The following is a 24,747-nucleotide window of genomic DNA, read 5'->3' as shown; positions in this document are numbered from 1 at the left end:
GGTTACGTAATCGGCCGCGGGGTTATCAAAGTTAAGTAAACAAGATCGAGGCCATCCAAAACTGGCCCAAGCCGTTAAGTACCAAAAAGGTGAGGGCATTCTTCTGCAACATTGGGTTCGACTGCCGGTTTATATCCAATTTTGCGGGGAAATCGGCACCCCCTATCTGACCTGTTAAAAGGTAAGACGTCAGTGATGGTCCGGTGGAATCCTCAAGTGGAGGGATCATTCCAGTCCTTGAAGACAGCGTTGTGTGGGCAGCCACTCCTCATCAGCCCCAACTTCAAGGAAACCTTTATCGTGCAGACAGCTGACTCGGAGGTAGGTCTAGGAGCAGTGCTGTCGCAAGAGGTGAGCATCCAGTCAAATACTTGAGCAGGGAACTGACCATGGCAGAGAAAAATTATAGCGTAGTGGAGAAGGAGTACTTGGTGACTAAGTGGGCCTTGGAGTCCCTATGCTACTATTTGCTTGGGTGTCAGTTTCGTTTAGTAGTGGACTATTCACTCCTTGTCTGAGAAACTGAAAGGAATGCTCGGGTCACCAGATGGTTCCTGTTCCTACAAAACTTCAGTTTTTCAGTGGAACATCGGGCGGGGAAGTCGCAGGGAAATGCGGATGTCCTGTCACTGGCCCCCTGTATTGTGAAAAATGTTCAACCCCACAAGTTTGAACAGAGGAGAGGGGTATGTGAGGCAGTGACCGGTGTCATATGCGAGAGTCGCTATGTATCCCCCATAAGCGTATTGAGGCCACGGTAGTGCATTGCAGTCACAGGCATAGCTGTGATTGCAATGCAAAATAAAGGTAAGTGTTGGTCTTGGTCAAGCTGTTTGTTCAAGGCAGAGTTAAGAAAACCTGCTATGGGCTTTTATTTTTGAAGCGCCCCACTTAGGGATGGCAGTGGGGCAATCTGCTTCTTTCCCGGCCAGGTCTTCCAAGTGGCTTATGACCACAGGTTGCTTGTAAAAATGTATGCAAACTATAAAGCGCTGCAGAATATGTGGGCGCTATATAAAAATTATTATCATTATTAAAAACCCTGCAGCGGAGGTTTGGGTGTGTCAGTTTTGGTTTGCAAGCATGCAGAGCAGGAGGCTTTGCAAAGCTCAACCAGTGTGAAGCAACACAGAGCCGAAAGCACTGGCATATCTCAGAGTACATGTATGTAAATCTAATGAAAATGTAGAGTCCCTGTGGGTAGAGATAAGGAAAGGGGGACAAAATAATAAACTATTGATAGGGGTTTGTTATAAGTCTCTAAAAATAATGGAAGCAACGGAGAATATCCTTGTAAAGCAAATATATGAAGCAGCGACTCAAGGAGAAGTCATTAATATTGGGGGACTTCAACTATCCTGAAATACATTGGGGAACTGAAACCTGCAGTTCCAGCAAAGGTAATAGGTTTTTAACAACTATGAGAGGCAATATCCTTTCACAACTAGTTCAGGACCCAACAAGAGGGGGGCACTGCTAGACCTAATATTAACCAACAGGCTTGACCACATATCAAATATAAGGGTTGGGGGTCACTTGGGTAATGGTGATCACAAAATGGTAAGTTTTCATGTATCCTTTTAGTAAGATGTGTAGAAGACGGGTTACAAGGACCCTAAACTACAGGAAGGCAAATTTTCAAAGGATGAGATGATCTTACTGCAATAAACTGGGACGATATCCTGAGACATAAAAGTATGTAAGGAAAATGGGAGATGTTTATTAGCATCCTGAATAGGACCTGCGAACAGTATATACCCCATGGGAATAAACCTGTTAGAAACAGGAGGAAACCACTATTGCTAAATAGAGCTGTAAGGGGTGCAATAAGTGACAAAGAAAGCATTTAAAGCGAGTAGGTAGTGATGAGGCATTAAATACAGAAAATTAAATTCTGTAAAATGCAAATCAAGGCAGCACAGATTGAGACTCATTGCGAGAGAGTAAAACATAATCCCAAAATATTCTTTAACTACATAAATGGTAAGAAACTAAAAAAATGATATTGGTGGACCCCTTAAAAATAGCCTGAGTGAAATGGTGGATGAGGAAAAAGCCAATATACTTAATGACTTTTTTCAACAGTATTTACACAAGAAAATCCCATGACTGATAACATGCTCATGGAAAGAATTCTCTATTAAATGTCACCTGCTTAACCCAGCAGGAAGTACGGCGGCGTCTAAAAATCACTAAAGTTGACAAATCCCCGGGCCCAGATGGGATACACCCCCGAGTACTGCAGGAATTAAGTTCAGTCATTGATAGACCATTATTTTTAATCTTCAAAGATTCCATAATAAGAGGTCTGTACCATAGGACTTTCATATAGCAAATGTGTTGCCAATATTCAAAAAGGGGACAACAACTGAACTTACAAATTATAGGCCAGTAAGCTTAACCTCTACTGTGGGTAAAATCCTGGAGGGTTTTCTAAGAGATACTATACTGGAGTATCTGAAGAAGAATAACCTCATGACCGAATATCAACATGAGTTTACGAGGGACCGTTCCTCTCAGACTAATCTGATAAGCTTTGATCAAAAAAAGTAAGTTCCGGACTGGACCAGGGGAATGCAGAGGACGTGGGGTATATGGGCTTTTCAAAAGCTTTAGATACGGTGCCACACAAAAGGATGATGCATAAAATGGGGATAGGGGAAAATATGTGTAAGTGGGTTAAGAGCTGGCTCAGAGATAGGAACCAAAATGTGGTTATTAATGGAGCACACGCGGACTGGGTCGCAGTTAGCAGTGTGGTACCGCAGGGGTCAGTGTTGGGCCCGCTTCTTTTTAACAGTTATTAATAACCTTGTAGGGGGCATACAGAGTAGAATTTCAATATTTGCAGATGACACTAAACTCTGCAGAGTAATCAATACAGAGGAGGACAATTTAATATTACAGAAAGATTTATGTAAACTAGAAGCTTAGGCTGATAAATGGCAAATGAGCTTTAATGGAGATAAATGTCAGGTCATGCACTTGGACAGAAGAATAAGATATGTAATTATGTGCTTAATTGTAAAACTGTCACTGAAAAAGACCTGGGTGTATGAGTGGATGACACACATTTAGTGGCCAGTGTCAAGCAGCTGCTGCAAAGGCAAATAAAATAATGGGATGCATTAAAAGAGGCATAGATGCTCATGAGAACATAATTTTACCTCTATACAAGTCACTAGTGCGACCACACTTACAATACTGTGTACAGTTCTGGTCTCCGGGGTAGAAGAAAGACATAGCTGAACTAGAGCGGGTGTAGAGAAGAACGACCAAGGTTATTAGAGCACTGGGGGGTCTGCAATACCAAAACAGGTTATTACACTTTGGTTTATTTAATTTGGAAAAATGAAGGCTTAGGGGTGATCTTATTACAATATATAAATATGAGGGGACAGTACAAAGACCTTTTTAATGATCTTTTTACTCTTAGACCTGAGACGGGAACAAAGGGGCATCCTCTACGTCTGGAGGAAAGAAGGTTTAATCATAATCACAGACGGAGATTCTTTACTGTTAGAGCAGTGAGACTATGGCACTCTCTGCCGTATGATCTTGTAATGAGTGATTCACTACTAAAATTTAAGAAGGGACTGGATGCCTTTCTTGAAAAGCATAATGTTACAGGGTATATATACTAGATTCCTTGATAGGACATTGATCCAGGGAACTAGTATGATTGCTGTACGTTGAGTCAGAAAGGAATTTTTTTTCCCCAATGTGGAGCTTAGTGTTTGCCGCATGTTTTTTTTTTTTTTTGCCTTCCTCTGGATCAACATGTTAGGCTATAGGTTGAACAAGATGGACTTAACATATTATGTTGCCCAAGGCAGCCGGTCTAGGTTACGTAGTGTCTCATTTCCTGTCTGTGATCTGGATGATTCCTTTAGAGTTTGAGTTTTAAGTTTTTCTTTGGACATTTAAAGGACATTTGTTTTGAACTTTCCGGTGGTCACAGCCGGTCTGTCACACTGCATCAACACCCGCTTCACTACACCACAATTCAATTAAATAGGACACTCCCAACACAGAATATACTACTAAAAACATTGAGTCATATGTCCAAAAATATATTTAACAAATTTTATTAGATTGCAGATAAAAATGATGTACATACATATATAAGAAGAAACGGTAAAAATATTTCTTATCCATGCAGGCCCGACTCTCGTTTCGTGTGGACTTCAGCTGACAGCCGCCCGATCGCCGAGAGCTGCTACTGTTCAGGCGGCTCTATCTTGTAGGGGGACATTTTTTTTCTTCTCTAAAAAGATGGCACCACCAGCGCATGCGCAGTAGCAGGTATCTTATCACCTCTATATACACCATAACTGCTACTGCGCGGCGGGCACCATTGTAAAATGGATTTTTTAACCCCTTCATGACCCCAGCTTTTTTCGGTTTTTCGTTTTTCGCTCCCCTTTTTCCCAGAGCCATAACTTTCTTTTATTTATCCGTCAATATGGCCATGTGAGATCTTATTTTTTGGGCGACGAGTTGTACTTTTGAATGACATCATTGGTTTTAGCATGTCGTGTACTCGAAAGCGGGAAAAAAATTCCAAGTGTGGTGAAATTGCAAAAAAAGTGCAATCTCACACTTGTTTTTTGTTTGGCTTTTTTGCTAGGTTCACTAAATGCTAAAACTGACCTGCCTTGCTGTGGAGTTTGGCCCCTAAAATAAATGATTTTTTGGCACCCCCCACTCAACGAAGGCTCTCCCTTACTCCCCTGACTCGCGCTAATATCACAGGTGTGAAAACAATATTTATATAGGACATAGATGAAGGAAGCAAAAAACCTGGTCATAAAAAATCACCGGATATCCAAAAAGGCCATGAGAGTTCAATAATCTCTGGTATGCCCTGGGCAGCCTTTCTGGTGACTACGTATCCTAGGTATAGTTCCCTGACTGACCTGAGGGTAAGCGGGCGCCAGAGAGCTGCAAGTTTCAAAACCGGAACTGAAGGTGGAAACAAAAGTTGTGGGTGGTTATATGACCCACAACCACTAATAAATAGTAAATTTGTGACAATTAGGATATGATAAATCCCTGACAACTGGGGGGCGCAACTTCATACCCCCAGTTCATGACACCTGGGAAGGGGGTAATTCCCATGGAGCTTCCCAGGCTTTTAATATCAGCTCACAACTGTATACTTAGCCTTTACTGGCTATTAAAATGGGATTTCCTAAAAATGACGTAGGGTCCCCTGTTATGAATTTGCTTTCTGGACTCCCTCTGGTTATTACTGAAGGTAGTGGAGCTGGTCTGGTTGACAGAGGGGTTGCGAGTTCTCTTTCTGGGCTCCCTCTGGTGGTTACTGGAGGTAATGGAGCTGATCTGATTGACAGAGGCTTGCCACCTGATAACGAGAATGACGATTGGAGATCTGGGGATTTCAGATTGGGATTTAAGACAGTCGACTCCCTCTATCCCTGCTGGTGATTTTCTTCCTGTACCTCCTGAGTTCTGATGTCTCCAGCTCTGTCCCTGCATGTTCAGCTAAGTGGTTCATTTGCTATTCTGTTTGCATTTGATCTGGTTTTGTCTATCTCTGTCTTGTGTGGGTCAGCTGGGGCTGTGCTGAATCACCGCCCATATGTTACTGCTTGTGCCAGTTTGTTTTGTGCCCTGTTAGATTGGTCTTTTTGCTCTGCTTTCAGAATATACCAGAGTGCTGATATAGTAGGGGGCGAAGTCGTGCGACTTCAGTGTTTTGTGCATCAGACGTGTTGAACTTTTTGCAAGGTTTTTTGCATGATTGCAGACAGTGTCTTTCCTTTCCTGTCCTGTCTAGTCAGTGTGGGCCCCATCATTTACTCAGTCTATTTTCCTGCGTTTGTGTTTTCATCTTGTCTCACAGACAATATGTTTGGGGGCTATCTATTCGTTTGGGGTCTGCTCTGGGGCAGTTTAGATTTCCCCTTTCTTGCTTTAGGCTTAGTTAGCTCTCCGGCTGTGCCGAGGCGTCTAGGATCATCATAGGTACGCTCCACAGCTACTGCTAGTTGTGTGGAAAGGATCAGGGGTCTGCAATCCGCTTAGTTACCAACCTCTCTCGTTTTCTGAGGCTTAGCCTGGGCCTGCTCTCCTCCTTGGTGACCCATTCATAACAGTCCCCCTATAATAACCAGAAAAGGCTATGCAGACAGCTGCTGGCTGATATTAATAGCCTACGAAGGGGCCATGGATACTGGCCCTCACCAGGCTAAAAGCATCAGCTTTCAGCTGCCCCAGAAAAGGCACATCTCTAAGATGCCCCAATTCTGACACTTACCCTCGCTCTTCCCACTTGCCATGTAGCAATAATATTCCTCACCTTTCCACAGAGATGCTGCTAATCCATTTATTCCACAATGGGTCTAGCTCTGCTACATCTAGATGGCAGGTTGCATGATGCTAACACCATACAGCCTGTCATCCAGCAGAGACACTGAGCAGCGTGTGTTCAGTGTCTCCCTGTGAAATCCTATTCCCTGTCTGACAGCACCGTTAGCATGAAAAAGTTCTGCTTGCGAAGCCATCAGACAGCTCTTGGGAGTTCACAGCCAATTAACAAGTCACCTATGTGACCTCAACGCAAATGAACAGCACTCGCATGGTCCAAGTGCGATTTCCCCCCCCACACACACACACACACACACACACACACACACACACACACACACACACACACAAATAGGCATTGGTGAGTCTCGGAGACAATTGCAGCATGCTGCGATTTTACATGCACGTTGAATACGACTGAGAAAATAAACACTGATGTGAGCTGCCCCATAGATTAACACTGGACCGAGTACTATGCGATAATTTTTCGCATAGCACTCGGCCATATTCTATGGTAGTTTGACTTCGACCTTACCCTGGTCTCCATCTGGCCTCTGTTCACCGGTGTCTTTCTTTTAGGAGTCCAATACCTCCACTACGTCCATCCAATTCCTCGACCTGTTGGTATATGTTGACAAATTGGGACGGTTTTTCACCACCACACATTTTAAAGAAGTATATGTGAACAGCTACCTTAGTTTCAACAGTGGTCATCTACCCAAGTGGATTCAGAACATTCCATATGGGCAATATTGGCATGTACGAAAAAATTGCACAGAGGATACTGACTTTATTGAGGCGGCAAAAGTTTTGAAACAGCGGTTTCAGCAGAAAGGGTACCCTAAAAAATTGGTCCAAGATGCATTCCTGAGAGCCAAAACTTTCACACAGACTGTATAAGCAAGATTATGAGTAATAAAACCGCTTGTTCTTCTGGTACGGATCTAGGTAGATGGAGTTTCGTTACCACTTTCAACCAAACCTATGGGTTGATTAAGAAGCTCCTTACCAAGTACTGGTTCATCCTGAAAGGGGACCCAGTTTTGACCAAGCATATTCCCCCCAACCTAGAACGGTATTCCGCAGAAACCGCACGTTACGGAACCTTGTTGCATCAAACAACATCACCTTGTGTTCAGGCTCCCTATCCTCTCTACCAATTTCTCTGAACCCTGGTTGCTATGCATGTAGAGCCCCCAAATGTCTTTGCTGCACCTCCATTTTAAATAGGGTACATGAATTTCAAATCCAACACTACAGGTACTTCATATAAAATTAATTTTCATCTTAACTGTCAATCCATTTTTGTGGTATACTTGATTGAATGTGGTTGTGGCCTAGCGTACGTAGGTCGATCTATACAAACGATGCATGCTAGATTGAACAAGCATCGACAGAATATCCGAAATGGCTTTCTCCTGCACAGCCTTTCTAAACATTTTTAACTGTGCATCAAAAAAATCCAAAAACTTTGAAACTAACGATTATTGACCACATACCCGATACCGTGGCTGATCGCTTCAACAGTTTAATCAATAGAGAAAGCTTTTGGATATTCAAGCTTGGCACACTTGCCCCTGAAGGTCTGAATTTAACTATTGATAAAGTGACCAGATAACTTTATTTGCCTTTTTATCATCAGTGCGTTTTACTTGGATGCTATTGTTTACATGCTTTCATTATTATTATGGGTTCTCGCTTTTTTTATTAGTCTTTTTTCTGGTCTATGAACCTGTTAATTTTATTCATTTTTATCTATATTAATTTTATTGCTCCTTTTTGCACATTTTATACATTTAAAACTTGTTTCACTCATGCTGTTTTATCTCACATTTTATATAGGTTGTTTTTATCTCCTTTTTTTTTAATAATATATGATGTCATCGTTGTCATCTGGAATATTGTGTCCAGTTTTGGGCACCACATTTTAAAAAAGACATCAACAAACTGGAGCAAGTTCAGAAAAGAGCGACCAGAATGGTGACCGGTCTGCAAACCCTGTCTTATGAGGAAAGGTTGCAGGATTTGGGAATGTTTAGTTTGCAAAAGAGAAGACTAAGAGGAGACTTAATAGCTGTCTACAAATATCTAAAGGGCTGTCACATTTTAGAAGGATCAACTTTATTCTCATTTGCACGAGGAAAGACTAGAAGCAATGGGATGAAACTGAATGGGAGGAGGCACAGATTAGATATTAGAAAAAACTTTTTGACAGTTAGAGTGATCAATGAGTGGAACAGGCTGCCACGAGAAGTGGTGAGTTCTCCTTCAATGGAAGTCTTCAAACAGAGGCTGGACAGACATCTGACTGGGATGATTTAGCGAATCCTGCTTTGAGCAGGGGGTTGGACCAGATGGCCCAGGAGGTCCCTTCCAACTCTACGATTCTATGATTCTATGTAACATGTGACTATCATAACATGTGACTGTTTTGACTGTTGTGATTGGCTGCTTCCCATTTAAATACCCCATCCCCTATGTCTTTAATAAACTTCCACCTTATGAAGATGGATCCTCCGTCTAAATGCATTGTGGTTTAAACCCATCTCTTGTCTGAGTCTCTTTCCTGCGCTCCTAAGACCGTTTTCCATTTTCACATTGCTCCTATCCTTCATTGGAGGTTTTCGGCTGGAGCTGCGGTGGAGACCTGACATCCTTGTCTGCCCCTGGGTTGCTTCCTAAGCGCTCCTTTATGACCGCTTATCATGGACTCTTTATCATTTCTGTCCAGGCCTATTTCATGAGTTTAATTTTTTTTTTAAATTCTGTGGAAGCATGGTTGAAAAGCAATGTCTGACTTTCATTTGCTCATTTTCCTAGATTTTTTATTTATTACTTTTGTCAGATTCAAGTTATTTCTGTGACTGTGGGTTTTGCTGGGGTTCCAATAATTTTGACCATGTGTGTACATGAATACCTAAGCAGAGCACCACTTGAAGACGCCCCCCCTCCACAAGCCCGCCCTAAAGCACGAGCATATCATTAATGCAAAACTGAAAATAAAGATTAAACAACCACAAGACTTATTTCATCAATCTAGGTATCATTTTAATCAGTATAAAGTCACTGACCTGACAGTGTCTGTAGGTTACTCAGCACAATCCTGCTGACAGATGCCCTTTAAACGGGAAAGGTTTATTCTGATTTCTTTGAGAAAAACACGCATACTGTATGTTAGAAGGGTTAGAAGATAATCCATTTTCCAGCAAAGTTTACAAAACCATATTTTATTCACAACATCGCTTTTGAAGTGACTTTGAGGGGTCTATGTTACAGAAAATACCCAAAAGTGACACCATTCTAAAGACTGCACTCCCTCAAGGTGCTCAAAGTTCATTAACACTTGAGGTCTTCACAGGAATTAATGGAATGTAGACGAAAAAAAATAAAAATTTAACTTTTTTTCATAAAAATTTTGCTTTAGCCCCAAATTTTATTCACAAGGGTAACATGAGAAAATGGACCCCACCATTTCTTGTGCAAATTCTCCAAAGTACGCAGATAGTAGTTTCTCCAATATATGGGCTATTTGGGCACATAGCAAAGGAAACGGCATAGTTTTGACTTTTTGAACTCAGAAATGTCCGGAATCTAGAGCGGATGCCAAGTCAACATTTGCAGAGCCCATGATGTGCCTAAACATTGGAAACACTCACAAGTGACCCCATTTTGGAAACTACACCCCTCATTAGTTTCCTTCAGGGGTATAGTGAAGATTTTTAACCCAAAAGAGATTACACAGAATTAAATAACATTAAGTCATCATATTGAACATGTCATCATTAGTGTTGAGCGCAAGTGCGCGCTTCTCGAGTTTGCATCGGGGTGCTCCAGTATTGTGCGTGCTCAAGCGACTCTGTTGCAAGCTCCAGTAGCGAGCATTTGTGCTCAGCACTAGTCGTCTTATCGGTATGTGTTTTTTTTTTTTTTTTTTTACTTTTGAACCTTAACCCTAGCTTAACTCCAACCCTAATGGCAAAAAATGAAAGAAATAAAAATTTATATAAAAAAAAAAATAGAATCTAAGGGGATGATATGGAGGGGGGATGACGTATTAGTTACTGGCTTATGATCATTGTGATGGGGTCTCTCACCATGATCAAAATGAACCAATAAAAAAAATCCCTGCTGTTGCTGAGTGACTCCCGGCGATGTTCGTGGTCGCACTATGCATGCGCCTGTAATTTTTTACCAGGAAGGTTTGGCAGAGAGACGTGACTGGGGGATGGCAGAGGTACTGGGGTAAGCTTAGGGACCTCATTTCTCTCTGCTCTGACATGTATATCATGGCAGAAGAGAGATTTTTTTTAAGTAGCAGATATACTGTTTTTTTGTTTATTTGTTTTGCATCACATGATCGAAGACTGGTAAAAACACCCCTGTGTGTTCTCCAGGGTTTCGGCTACACCTGGTAGTTGAACCCCCCAAAATTTCCAATGCTGGGGGGCACTGTACCTTTATTCCCATTCGCCATCTAAAAACTACAATGATGGAAACTGGCCCCATAATGGCTGCCATTTTAATGCGTATTGGCAGTTGTTAAGGGGTTAATGAGAATAATGTCAGTGTCATCCCGGACCTTCTCACTCGGGGTCCAGTATGCCACTCTCAAGTGCTGGGCTTCCATCAAACAGCTTGGAATTTGAGAGTTCACTGTTGAGTCAGAATTTATTTTCTCCCGGTTTTGTTTCCACCTTATTGAATAGTAGGAAACCTGTAACAAAAATTTTTGGCAGTACGTGGAAAGTTTTTGGACTTTTCAGGAGAAGCTTTAGGAAGGAAGGTTCCAATCGGTTCCATCCTAGTATGTCTCCAGAGGGGGTTTGAGCTAGGTTTCGCTACCAATCCCAATACCAAGGGTTCCCCCATGGGCTCTAAACTTAGTACTGGAGGCGTTTAACAATAAATCCTACAAAGGTTCAAATGGATTTTTGGTTAGGTATCTCACTTTGAAGGCAAGAATATTGGTAGCAATAATCTCGGCCCGTAAGGTGAGTGATATTCAGGCCTTTTCAGTAATCCCTTCCTATACACATGTATATAATGATAGGCTGGATCAGGTCTTAATACAAACCTATCTTCCAAAGGTAGCATTAAAGTTTCATAGAAGTCAAGAGATTATTCTGCATTCCTATTGTAATAAGCCTGGTGTGACTACAGTTTTTAAAAATACCTGAATAAGAGCTTTGAACTATGAAGTGGGGATTTGTCCTATGTATCAAGTGTGACTTGACAGAACACAGCCAGGGCATCATGACTCAATAGAGGAACACTCTACAGGATAGCTGCCAGGACACCATGGCTCCATCAAAAGGGACACATATTTGACATTCTGCAGAATGCCAGCTTAATGGGCCACAGCTGGAGCTGGAAGAATACAGATCTGCTTCATTGACCATCCCTGAACCCATTGATACATTTGGAGAAGCCAGAATTGGAACCCACCACTCACTTGGCTCCATGGAGACTTTTGGAGAAGACAGATTGCAAACATATGGTCACCTGGCTCCACGGACATGTTCGGTGAAGCCAGGTTGGGACCCTGCAGTCACCTGGCCACGTACCTCAATGGACTTTCAGAGTGTCTGTTGGTTGGTTCAATAAATTATTGCCACACTGTTTTACCCTCACCCTGTGTTGTCTGAGTAGCTGAGTAGTATTATGCCCTCAGGAAAGGAGAGCAGGTGTTCAGTGTGATGAGCTCTGGTCCATGTGGTCTCGGGCCAGCGGATGAGAGCACTTACTCACCCTTGTCTCTACACCTTGAAATTCAGAGGAGAAAAAATTGCATATTCTGTTCTATTAGTCAGAAGAGCATTAATAGAAAACCTCTATTGTTGGTAAAATATTTGAAGGGTTTCTGAGGGATGTTATTTTGGATTATCTCAATGAGAATAACTGTTTAACTCCTTATCAGCATGGGTTTATGAGGATTTGCTCCTGTCAAACCAATCTAATCAGTTTTTATGAAGAGGTAAGCTATAGACTGGACCAAGGTGAGTCATTGGACGTGGTATATCTTGATTTTTCCAAAGTGTTTGATACCGTGCCACACAAGATTTTGGTACACAAAATGAGAATGCTGGGTCTGGGGGAAAATGTGTGTAAATGGGTAAGTAACTGGCTTAGTGATAGAAAGCAGAGGGTGGTTATAAATGGTATATTCTCTAACTGGGTCGCTGTGACCAGTGGGGTACCGCAGGGGTCGGTGTTGGGACCTATTCTCTTCAACATATTTAATAACAATCTGGTAGAAGGTTTGCACAGTAAAATATCAATATTTGCAGATGATACAAAACTATGTAAAGCAGTCAATACAAGAGAAGATAGTACTCTGCTACAAATGGATCTAGATTAGTGATGAGCAAGTATACTCTTTGCTCGGATGGTCTCCGAGTATTTTTGCGTGCTCGGAGATTTAGTTTTCATTGTCTCAGCTGCATGATTTGCGACTGCTAGACAGGCTGGTTACATGTGTGGAATACCTGTTATGGAATTCCCACATGTATTCAGCTTGTCTAGAAGACCCAAATCATAGAAATCAATACACTAGACCAGCACCCACCCAAAAGCACTAAGTAAATGGTGGTGCACAGATGTATATGGGAGCTAACGTGCAAAGCATAGAAAATCAAACAAGGAAAGAGCACAGCTCATGCAAAATTACAAAATTTATTAAAGATACAACATAGCATACAAAGACATAAGATAAAAATATGGATGACAGTGGTACAGACAATCAAAAGGAGCCACGGTTGAAAAAAGTAGGCAAACCAATCCGGACAAATCTATAACTTGTAGGTAAAGTCCGCTAAGGAAAGTGCAAGTGCATTGTGCTAGCAGAAAGATCATATGCAAAAGTTAGGGATATAGTGTTATCCATATAAACCAGCACTGGAATTGTTATAAGGGACCCGAAAAGGTAAAACATCACAAAAGTAGGTAAGCAGAACAGTTGTGCAAAGTAAAATAGAAGTGCCCAAAGGGTTTACCTTGAGAGACCGTGGCTCCTCCCACCCCAATGCGCGTTTTGGCGCAGTGCCTTCCGGGGTTAAGGTGTCTCTGAGAAATGGCACTATATAAATGGAAACATAGCCAATCACAATGAGCACAGGGAAACTGCAGCTCATACATGGCGCTTGCGCTATTGGCGATACCCGGAAGTTCTCAACCCAGAGGACGTGATAGGATGGACATGAGCGCATCACTGAAGGCATGCCCCCATAAGAAGAGCGATGACGCGATTATGTCCAGAGCCGCAAAGAGACGCCGTCGGCATTGTAAAAAACGGGAAGCCAATGCGCATGCGCACAGAGTGCAGAGCAGGATCCGTCACTCAAAGAACACCTCCACAAGTCACATAAGCGGGACAATAACGTGAGCGATGCAAAAGCCGAGAAAGCCTATACTAGCAGCATTATAAGTAAGAAACCAGTGCACAAAGTGAAGAGCATTATAAGAAAACAGTGTGATTACCGCACAAAGTGCAGAGCAGGTGAAGGGCAAGGTGAAAGTCAATATATATATATATCTAATATATAAAGCTCAATGTGTGTATGTGTGTGTGTGTGTGTGTATGTGTGTATGTCCGGGATTGGCATCCACACCGTCGCAGCTACAGCCACAAAATTTGGCACAGTCACACGTCTGGACCCCGAGAGCGTCATAGGCTATGTTGTGAGGTGAAATTTTAACCCCGCGCGTTCCAATTCACCAAACAGTTTTGCCCCTATCTACATAATGGGGAAAAAGTGTGTATCAAGCCCCGCCCCTCATTATGATGTCATAATGGTTGCCATGGCGACGCTGATTCATCATAGGTTGCAAGCCCCGCCTCTCATTATGATGTCATAATGGTTGACTATGGGATGGAGGATGTGTGATGGGTATATGGGCACTGGACTATGGGATGGAGGATATGTAGGACGGGTATATGGGCACGGGACTATGGGATGGCAGATATGTATGATGGGTATATGGTATGGGACTATGGGATGGAGGATGTGTGATGGGTATGTGGGCACGGGTCTATGGGATGGAGGATATGTATGATGGGTATATGGGCATGGGACTATGAGATGAAGGATGTGATGGGTATATGGGCACTCGACTATGGGATGGCGAATATGTATGATGGGTATATATGGGCATGGGACTATGGGATGGAGAATATGTATGATGGGTATATGGGCATGGGACTATGGGATGGAGGATGTGTGATGGGTATATGGGCACGGGCCTATGGGATGGTGGATATGTATGATGGGTATATGGGCACAGGACTATGGGATGGAGGATAACTATAATTTGCTATAACTAACCACAGTTAGTTATTATGCCCGGGCAGCGCCGGGCTCTTCAGCTAATATATAGCAAGAGAAGTCAGTAGAGGACAAAAACTAACAAAAATGCTCTGAATATAAAAGTGTACAATAATAAACAAAATGAAGATAATATATAATGAATAAATACATTTATAGTCATATAATATGCAATATTATGTTACAAAAAAGTGCAGATGACCAATAATTGAAAACTCATATGGAGAAATTGCACAGTGCGAATGTGATATAAAAAATATATAAAAAAAAGTCCATCCGCCATGAATAGATGAAGTCAAAATGTCTTCAAAAAGATGCATGTATAGTCCAATCCACGACAAATCCTTCCTCGAAATTGGAGCATGAGACAAAGAGAGAGCCACCTAAATAAGAATAAAAAAAAACAATCTGCAAGAATAAAAAGAAAGAAAAATTAGAAAAAGGATCAAATCAGTGCAAGAGAGACAACAATAAAAAAAAAAAAACATGGTAAGGGTGATTATAAAAAGCCCCAAATCATGCAGCTGAGACAACGAAAACTAAATCTCCAAGCACACCAAAATACTCGGAAGTCACCTGAGCATGTTCGGGGAGACCCGAGCAACAATGCTACTCGCCCATCTTTAGAAGGACTTAGATCTGGGGATTTATTCTGACAGAATATAGGCTGAACTGGGTGAACAAATGTCTTTTTTCGGCCTTGCTACAGTGCCTTGCGAAAGTATTCGTCCCCCTGGAACTTTTCAACCTTTTCCCACATATCATGCTTCAAACATAAAGATACCAAATTTAATTTTTTGGTTAAGAATCAACAAGTGGGACACAATTGTGAAGTTGAACGAAATTTATTGGCTATTTTAAATTTTTGTGGAAATTCAAAAACTGAAAAGTGGGGCGTGCAATATTATTCGGCCCCTTTACTTTCAGTGCAGCAAACTCACTCTAGAAGTTCATTGTGGATCTCTGAATGATCCAATGTTGTCCTAAATGACTAATGATGATAAATATAATCCACCTGTGTGTAATCAAGTCTCCATATACATGCACCTGCTCTGTGATAGTCTCAGGGTTCTGTTTGATGCACAGACAGCATCATGAAGACCAAGGAACACAACAGGCAGGTCCATGATACTGTTGTGGAGAAGCTTAAAGCCGGATTTGGATACAAAATGATTTCCAAAACTTTAAACATCCCAAGGAGCACTGTGCAAGCGATCATATTGAAATGGAAGGAGTATCATACCACTGCAAATCTACCAAGACCCGGCCATCCTTCTAAACTTTCATCTCAAACAAGGAGAAGATTGATCAGAGATGCAGCCAAGAGGCCTATGATCACTCTGGATGAACTGCAGAGATCTACAGCTGAGGTGGGACAGTCTGTCCATAGGACAACAATCAGTCGTTCACTGCACAAATCTGGCCTTTATGGAAGAGTGGCAAGAAGAAAGCCATTTCTCAAAGATATCCATAAAAAGTGTTGTTTAAAGTTTGCAACAAGCCACCTGGGAGACACACCAAACATGTGGAAGTATGTGCTCTGGTCAGATGAAACCAAAATTGAAATTTTTGGCAACAATGCCAAATGATTTGTTTGACGTAAAGGCAACACAGCTCATCACCCTGAACACACCATCCCCACTGTCAAACATGGTGGTCGCAGCATCATGGTTTGGGCCTGCTTTTCTTCAGCAGGGACAGAGAATATGGTTAAAATTGATGGATGGAGCCAAATACAGGACCATTCTTGAAGAAAACCTGTTGGAGTCTGCAAAAGACCTGACTGTGACGGAGATTTGTCTTCCAACAAGACAATGATTCCAAGCATAAAGCAAAATCTACAATGGAATGGTTTACAAATAAACGTATCCAGGTGTTAGAATGGCCAAGTCAAAGTCCAGACCTGAATCCAATCAAGAATCTGTGGAAAGAGGTGAAAACTGCTGTTCACAAACGATCTCCATCAAACCTCACTGAGCTCGAGCTGTTTGCCGAGGAAGAATGGGCAAGAATTTCAGTCTCTCAATGTAAAAAACTAATAGACATACCCCAAGCGACTTGCAGCTGTAATCGCAGCAAAAGGTGGCGCAACAAAGTATTAAGTTAAAGGGGCCGAATATTATCGCACGCCCCACTTTTCAGTTTTTGAATTAACACAAAAATTTAAAATAACCAATAAATTTCATTCAACTTCACAATTGTGTCCCACTCGTTGTTGATTCTTCATCAAAAATTTACATTTGGTATCTTTATGTTTGAAGCATGATATGTGGAAAAGGTTGAAAAGTTCCAGGGGGCCAAGTACTTTCGCAAGGCACTGTAACTGTGTTACATGTCTGTAACTAGTCAGTGGAAGAAAAGCCAGTCCTTGTTTGTAGCTTTTTTTTTTCCTGTCATGGAAAACTGTTGTTTTTGAAAGAAGCAGCATGTAAAATCTTTCAGCATTTTTGCAGCATTTTTTTACCATTCAAAGCAATGAAAAGGTGCAAAAATGCAACAAAAATGCTACGTGTGAACATAGCTTAAGGGCTGAAGGAGGCTTTTTTTTTCTTTTCTTAAATTTTGCCTTATATACAAGTCATTTTACAGGAAAGCATGTTTCCTACTATTTCCAGTAAAATGTATTTTATCTTCCGTTTTGGATGTTTTATTGTCAGTCCTTAAAAGTGGCTTAATACTCTTGACAACATAGTTCTCAGCAGCGACCTGGGAGTCAGGTGTGTCTAGGCATCTTCCCCATGAGTGTTCCCACTCCATTTGAGCGCTGTTTACATCCATTTCAGGGATTGTCCTGCCCCTCAGCCCTCCGGGTAGGGTCTACAGAAAAAAAAATCCAGTTTCTCATTGACTTCCAATATACTCGTTTTATTCGAATTGAGCTAGTCCGAGTGTCCAACCTGCTCGATTTGAGTGCCGAGCATTCTGGTGTTTAACGTCAGAATAAAACTGACCAGTTGTGATTTGTGCTTTGCTTAGTAAAGAACAAACTCAATCCCATCTATGGAAATCATTTTTTACACAAAATAAAACCGTTTTCTATAATGCAGTATTTCTTTTTTTTTTCTCTATAGGGTGACAAGGATTTTCCCCCAGCAGCAGCCCAAGTAGCTCATCAGAAACCGCATCCATCTGTTGAGAAACTGCCTTCTGTGCAACATGTTAACCAGCACATTCATCAACCTCGCAAGTGATAAACCGAATTTATAGCGGGAGAACATCATCTTAAAACTATGTATTATTTCCATATAGTCTTCAAATGATTCCACAAAGATGAAGATATGTGACATGAATTGCAAATTACAGAGGAATATTCCGTCGTTATTAACTGAAAGCAACAGAATAAAGCATAATTTAACTCTCTGTGGTACAATGTCAAATGATTTTTATGTACAATTTGCTTAATTTAATATAAAATTTAATTTAAATGTTTGTCTAGAAACATTTTAAATGTTAATGTCCTTTATCATCAGAACTTTATTTTTATGTGGTTAAAGCTCTACATAGAATTTGACGGCAAGAAAAATCAAGATGTCATGAAATCTCAAAATAACATTTTATTACATCCCATTCGATCTTAATAGGGCCCTATGAGGTAAAAAAAAAAAAAAAAGAAAAAAAGTTGATTCATCTTTAAGCCTTTGTTTGAATAAATGCGATATTGCAGGCAATCTAGCAAGATTGCATAAGTCCATATCTGGGATTTGTTACCATGACGCTATAATAAAATTTGCTATTTTATTTTAACATTTTTGCTTTTAATTAAGTTGCAGCTATCCTTCATAGAGATTGTTTGCCACAAAATTAGTCAACCAACCCTCAAAACAAGGCACAACACACTTTAAGGCTGTGTGCCCATGTTGCGTTTTCTATGCGTTTCCGCCGCATTTCTCCCGCAGCGGAAACGCTTAAAAAAAGCTAATAAAATGCATCCCCCATGGAATCCTAGGGGATTCCGCAGTTGTGCCCATGCTGCGGATTTTACCGCTGCGGAATCGCATAGCGGTAAAATCCGCAGCATGTCCATTCTTTCTGCGGAATTGTGGCGATTCCACCACCATAGGATTGACATGCGTAAAGTGAGCACTTCATGTGCGGAGGGTACCCAGGGTCTGGTGGAGAGGAGACTCTTCCATGCCCTGGGTACCATAATCCTGTAAAAAATAAAAATAAAAAATAGTGATATACTCACCTTCTGATGGCCCCCAGATCTCTCCTGCCTCTCAGCCACGCTGCCGGCATCTTCCATTCCCAGGGATGCTTTGCGCGAATCACCTGAGATGACTTTGCGGTCTCGCGAGCATGACATCACAAAAATCCTTCATGCAAAGCATCCCTGGGTACGGAACGCACCGGGAGCGCCGCTGAGGACATCGGGGGCCGTCGGAAGGTGAGAATAAACATTTTTTTTTTATTATTTTTAATATTCTATCATTTACTATTGAAAATTTTCCCTTCAACCAATTGGGTGTACTGTATACTACAGGAGTTCTCTATGGACATTTTTTTTCCCTCTATGATGTTGACCAATCAAAACAGATGCATTCATAGAGCAATCACCCACAGAAAAGGTCACTACTTTGACCTGGAAAAGCATGTTCTTGTGAGAGATGGTATTGGAGCACAGTAGAGAAGCAACAGAGTGCATCGCTTGTAATACAGTTAGGTCTGGGGAAATGCTGCTGTTCTGTGCTCTGGCGCTCCAATGTTAGAAAAGAACATTGGGACTGTGGTGATCTCAGCATGTTCACTTGAGACAAATCTCTCAGAACTCTATAACAGGCTGCTACTGTCATCTTATCTGTGGGTATTTGCTTTTTACCCTCTGTGACAAGGTCATGTTTTAATTGTCTTTTCTCCTTTATGATGCTGGCCAAACGTCCACGCTAAAATTCTGTTGGTTGAAGGGAAAATATTTATATTGAGTGCCCTTTATTACTGAGGAGTAGAGTTGAGCGAAACGGGTCGGAAAAATTCAAAAGTCGCCGACTTTCGCCAAAGTCGGGTTTCATGAAACGAAACCCGACCTTAGCGTGAGGTCGGCCGCAATGTGACAGGTAGAAATTGGCTGGTGTATGAGAAGGCAAAAGCTGTATAGAGTATTGTTGAGAATTTGAATCTCACTGTAGATTGGAGGACGCTGAACTATTGTCTCTGGCCCAGGACAGATTACACCGCAATGCGACAGGCAGAAATTGCCTAATCTGTCCTGGGCCAGAAACAATAGTTCAGCGTCCTCCAATCTACAGTGAGATTCAAATTCTCAACAATACTCTATACAGCTTTTGCCTTTTCATACACCAGCCAATTTCTGCCTGTCACATTGCGGTGTAATCTATACTGGGCCTGAGACAATAGTTCAGCGTCCTCCAATCTACTGTGAGATTCAAATTCTCACCAATACTCTATACAGCTTCTGCCTTCTCATACACCAGCCAATTTCTGCCTGTCACATTGCGGTGTAATCTATATTGGGCCTGAGACAATAGTTCAGCGTCCAAAAATCTACAGTGAGATTCAAATTCTCACCAATACTCTATTGACCCTTTACCTTGTTTTACAGTACCATATAGCTGTTGTTATTTTGGGTACCTTTTTCAAAAAAATGAAGAAGTATGGTGGAAGTGGGCGGGGGTTGCCTGTTGGTCCTGATGGTGGTGTTGGTGGTGCTTCTGCTGGTTGTGGCAAAAGCACAATAGCACCTAAGGCAGGAGGTGGTGAGCCGGCGTCATTGTCTGGCTCCACAAGGCCTCGTAGGCTCCCTTTTCTGGGAGTAGGTAAACCGCTTTTAAAGCCGGAGCTTCAGGAACAAGTTTTGGCTTACATTGCTGACACAGCCTCCAGCTCTATCGCCTCCTCTTCTGAAGTTTCAAAAAAATAAAAGCACTGCGTCGTCAGTGGAGGCTCCTGGTCAGGAACAACACCTTTCCTTGTGTCCTTCACCCCTACCAAAAGTGAAGGATGCGGCAGGTCACACTACAGATTACTCCATGGAGCTCTTTTCTCATACCATGCCTGGGTTATCAAGTCAAATCGTGAATTCCCCAGTCCAAGATGAATCTGACATGGAGTGCACTGATGCACAGCCACTGCTAGATTTATCTGCTGGTACATTCACTCAGAGCACTACATTGTCCTCGCAGTGTACTGAGCCAGAATCTGACCCTGATGCAACTCAGTTGCCCCTTCCCGCATACTATACCACCATACACGGTGACACAGTGGAAGGTGCACATGACATTGAAGAGGAGGTGATGGATGACCCAGTTGTTGACCCAGATTGGCATCCATTGGGGGAAAAGGGTGCCGCTGCCAATAGCTCAGAAGAGGAGGAGGAGAAGCATCCGCAGCAGGCATCGACATCGCAACAGCTGTTATCTGGCATGCCCGGAGCAGTCCAAAAACGGGTTACAAATAGCAAAAGAGTTGCAGGACAGCTTGGCCAGACGGTCAAAATAGCACAGCATGCAAGGCCTCAAAATGTCTTCCATAGTAGGAAGAGTGCAGTGTGGCACTTTTTTGAACAAAATCCTAATGATCAGGCAAAGGTTATCTGTAAGAAGTGCGCAACGACCTTTAGCCGAGGGAAAAATTTGAGAAATTTGAATACCAGTTGCATGCTTAGACATTTAACCACCATGCACTTGCAAGCGTGGACGGACTACCAAACCTCATGTACCACATATGCAACTGCTCCCAAAGAAGGTAGTCAGCAACGCTACATTGTTTCCCCCACTGTAAGCCCACCAGTTAGCACACCACCTCAACATTTGCTGCTGGTGTCGTCGCAAGGCCAAAGCAGTCAGGGAATCACAATGTTATATCAAGGAAAGACTGAATCTAGGCCATCAGAAAGAACACCAACTCCAATCACCATCATCAACCCTCTCAGTCCGCCATGTCCACCGCTAGTTCCACCATATGCAGCTCTCAAGTCCAGCTCACCGTACCAGAGACTATGAGTAGGACAAGAAAGTACTCATCCTCTCATCCGCGTACACTGGGTTTTAACGCCCACATTGCCAAACTAGAGATGATGCCCTACCGGTTGTTTGAAAGCGCAGCTTTCCGCGAACTCATGGCCTGCGCAGTACCACGCTATGACCTACCCAGTCGCCACTTTTCTCGCAAAGCCATCCCAGCCCTCCATCTTCATGTGAAAGACCGCATTGTCCATGCACTCAAGCAATCAGTGAGTGGAAAGGTGCACCTCACAACTGATGCATGGTCCAGTAGGCATGGCCAGGGCCGTTACGTGTCCATCACTGGGCACTGGGTTAATGTGGTGGATGCAGGGTCCACAGGGGACAGCGGTGGTGGGACAGTGCTGCTTAGCCCACGGTATAGGAAACAGTTGGCTGTAGCCATTCGACCCTCCTCCAGAAGCGAAAGCTCATCCACAGAGCGCAGTCGCACGAGCACTCCATCCGCAGCTGCCAGTGTTGTACCCGAGGTGTCCCCCTATCGATCAGCTAGTGGAAAGCATCAGCAGGCTGTGTTGAAGATGATGTGTTTGGGCGACAGACACACCGCGGAGGTACTGGCCGACTACTTTCAGCGACAAACTGAGTCATGGCTGGGCAGTCTACATCTTGAGGCAGGCAAGGTAGTTAGTGATAACGGCCGGAATTTTGTGGCAGCCATAGCCCTTTCAAAACTCAGACACATACCTTGCTTGGCTCACACCTTGAAGCTGGTGGTGCAGTGCTTCCTCAATAATTATCCGGAGTTAACAGGCCTGCTCCTTAAGGTTCGAAGACTGTGCTCGCACATCCGCCGGTCCACTCCAGTCGTTTGCAGAAGCTGCATCGATTGCTCCACCTTCCCAAGCACCGCTTAATTATCGACGTTGCAACAAGGTGGAACTCCACCCTGCACATGGTTGAGCGGCTGTGCGAACAGAGGCAGGCCGTAATGCATTTGTGGGAGGATACACGGGCACGCACTTTGAGGGCAGACATGGAGTTGACAGGTGTGCAGTGGTCGAAGCTGAAAGACCTCTGTAAAGTCCTTCAGTGTTTTGAGGAAAGCACATGGCTGGTAAGCGCAGACGATGCCATCATAAGCATGAGCATCCCACCTATGCATCTGCTCATGCAAACTTTGACGCACATTAAGGAGCAGACGTCTGCAGCCGAGGTAGATGAGGAGGAAGGAAGCCTTGATGACAGTCAGCCATTGTCTGCTCCAGGACCTCTCCTGGATGAGGAGGAGGATGATGGGGATGATTATTTAGGGGAGGAGGATGCTTCTCGTGGGGCAAGAGAAAATGTTGGCGTGGCAGGGTCTGGTACAGGGTTTGTGTGTGACTGGAGGGATGTGGATTTGCCAGAAAGTGCTCCTCCACCCAGCACTTGCAGTGCATCATTGACACCGGGAACATTGGCCCACATGTCAGATTATGCCTTGCAGATCCTAAAAAGGGACCCCCGCATTGCCAAAATGATGAACGATGACGACTACTGGTTGGCCAGCATCCTGGATCCACGTTATAAAGGCAAATTCCAAAACATAATGCCACAGGAGACCCTTGACCTATTATTGGCTAACAAACAAGCAACTCTGGTAAACCGGTTGGTTGAGGCATTCCCAGCACACAGCAGCGGTGATGGTTCTCACACGAGCCGTAGGGGCCGGGGGCAGCTTGGAAGAGGTGTTCGTGGTGCACACATCAGAAGTGGCGTTGGAGACAGGGGTTTCATGACCATGTTGTGGACTGATTTTTCAAGTCCCGCTCACACGACTGGTAATACTGCATCGATTGAAAGTGACAGGAGACAGCAGTTGTCAACTATGGTTACAAACTACTTCTCGTCCCATAGCGATGTTCTCCCACACAGGTCATTCCCATTTGACTATTGGGCCGCTAAACTGGACACCTGGCCTGAATTGGCACAATATGCCTTACAGGAGCTCGCTTGCCCAGTTGCAAGTGTGCTATCAGAAAGAGTCTTCAGTGCAGCTGGATCAATCCTGACAGAAAAAAGGACCCGTCTGTCGACCCAAAATGTGGATGATGTAACCTTCATTAAAATAAACGATGCATGGTTGTCATGGTGTGATATGTTATATGGATGTCATTTTTTGTATATTCCTATTTTTAACAATTCCAATTATTTTCATAGTGTTTTTCTTATTACATTGTAAGTCTACAGCCTCACTGTATCTGTCTCTTGATGACCCCCTGTAGTGCATTAATCCCTAAGGCCTTTTGTTCTCCTCTGGGAGGCAACTTGTTGGACTACCCCTGGACAAGGAAGGGGGTGGGGGGAAGAACGGCAGCTGGACAAGTCAGTTCCGGTAGAGACAAGATGTTGAAAAGGCTGCATTTCAGAGAGAAGGACCCATTTTTATCCTCTGGTGCTAGAGTTTTGAAATCTCGTTTCCCTGGACATTTTATCCTGATACTGGACTGCATTCTTATTCTGGACTATCTTATCCTTTGTGTGGTGGACTGAATATGGACCTTTTCGTATTTTTGCCTGAATAAAGGTCTTGGAATTGTTCACTCTTCGCTTGCTCTGTTGATTGTGTGATACCAGAGAAGGACCCCGTGACAACTGGTGGCAGCGGTGGGATCAACAGAGCGTCACCCAATGGAGAACCACCCACAGAGTGAGTACAGAAATTGGACTGTATGCAGTTTACAGGAGAGAGCCAGAGACCTGGGCCTGAACTACCAGGGACTGACTAAAGAGGCCTTAATCGATCTACTGGTGGGCGCTAGCCCAGCCACCTCCTCCCAGATGTCTGAAGGACGAGCACTGGAGACAGGGATCCCCATCCAGAAAAGCCAGTGGTTGGTGTGGTATGAAGAAGAGATGGCGGTTCTGGGCCCCGGCGTCTCTCAGGAATACAAGGAGGAGGCAATGGAGCTTGAAAAAGGGAGTAACGCAATGTGGAGTGTAACCCCAACAATCCGGGAGCCTGTACGGATCACCCGGACAGAGTTTAAGCCATTTGATGAGGCTTCTGGAGATGTGGAGGGGTTCTTCAAAGAATTTGAGCAGCAGTGTGCTGTGATGGAGGTGCCCCACTCTAGCTGGATGCGTTTGTTAGTGGGGCTCCTGAACGGAAGCTTGGCGGAGGCTTACCG

At 43.2% G+C, this 24,747-nt stretch overlaps 1 protein-coding gene across 4 annotated transcripts in view; it reads left to right on the top strand.

Annotated features, from left to right (window-relative positions):
• DAP (death associated protein) overlaps positions 1–18,014 on the top strand; it is a 180,126-nt gene extending 162,112 nt beyond the window's left edge. For all 4 annotated transcript variants that reach the window (XR_012222574.1, XM_073555726.1, XM_073555724.1 and 1 more), the window contains one exon: positions 17,726–18,014. Coding sequence is in view for 3 of the 4 variants with exons in the window: in XM_073555724.1 (XP_073411825.1) it covers positions 17,726–17,845 (120 nt within the window). In the remaining variant the exon portion in view is untranslated. The remainder of the gene's footprint in view (positions 1–17,725) is intronic.
• Positions 18,015–24,747: the final 6,733 nt, after the last annotated feature.

Source organism: Dendrobates tinctorius, unplaced genomic scaffold (assembly GCF_039654945.1).
Source record: "Dendrobates tinctorius isolate UK_male_01 unplaced genomic scaffold, ASM3965494v1 ptg000229l, whole genome shotgun sequence".
Classification (NCBI taxonomy): domain Eukaryota; kingdom Metazoa; phylum Chordata; class Amphibia; order Anura; family Dendrobatidae; genus Dendrobates; species Dendrobates tinctorius.
This window is presented reverse-complemented; position numbering and strand designations above follow the sequence as displayed.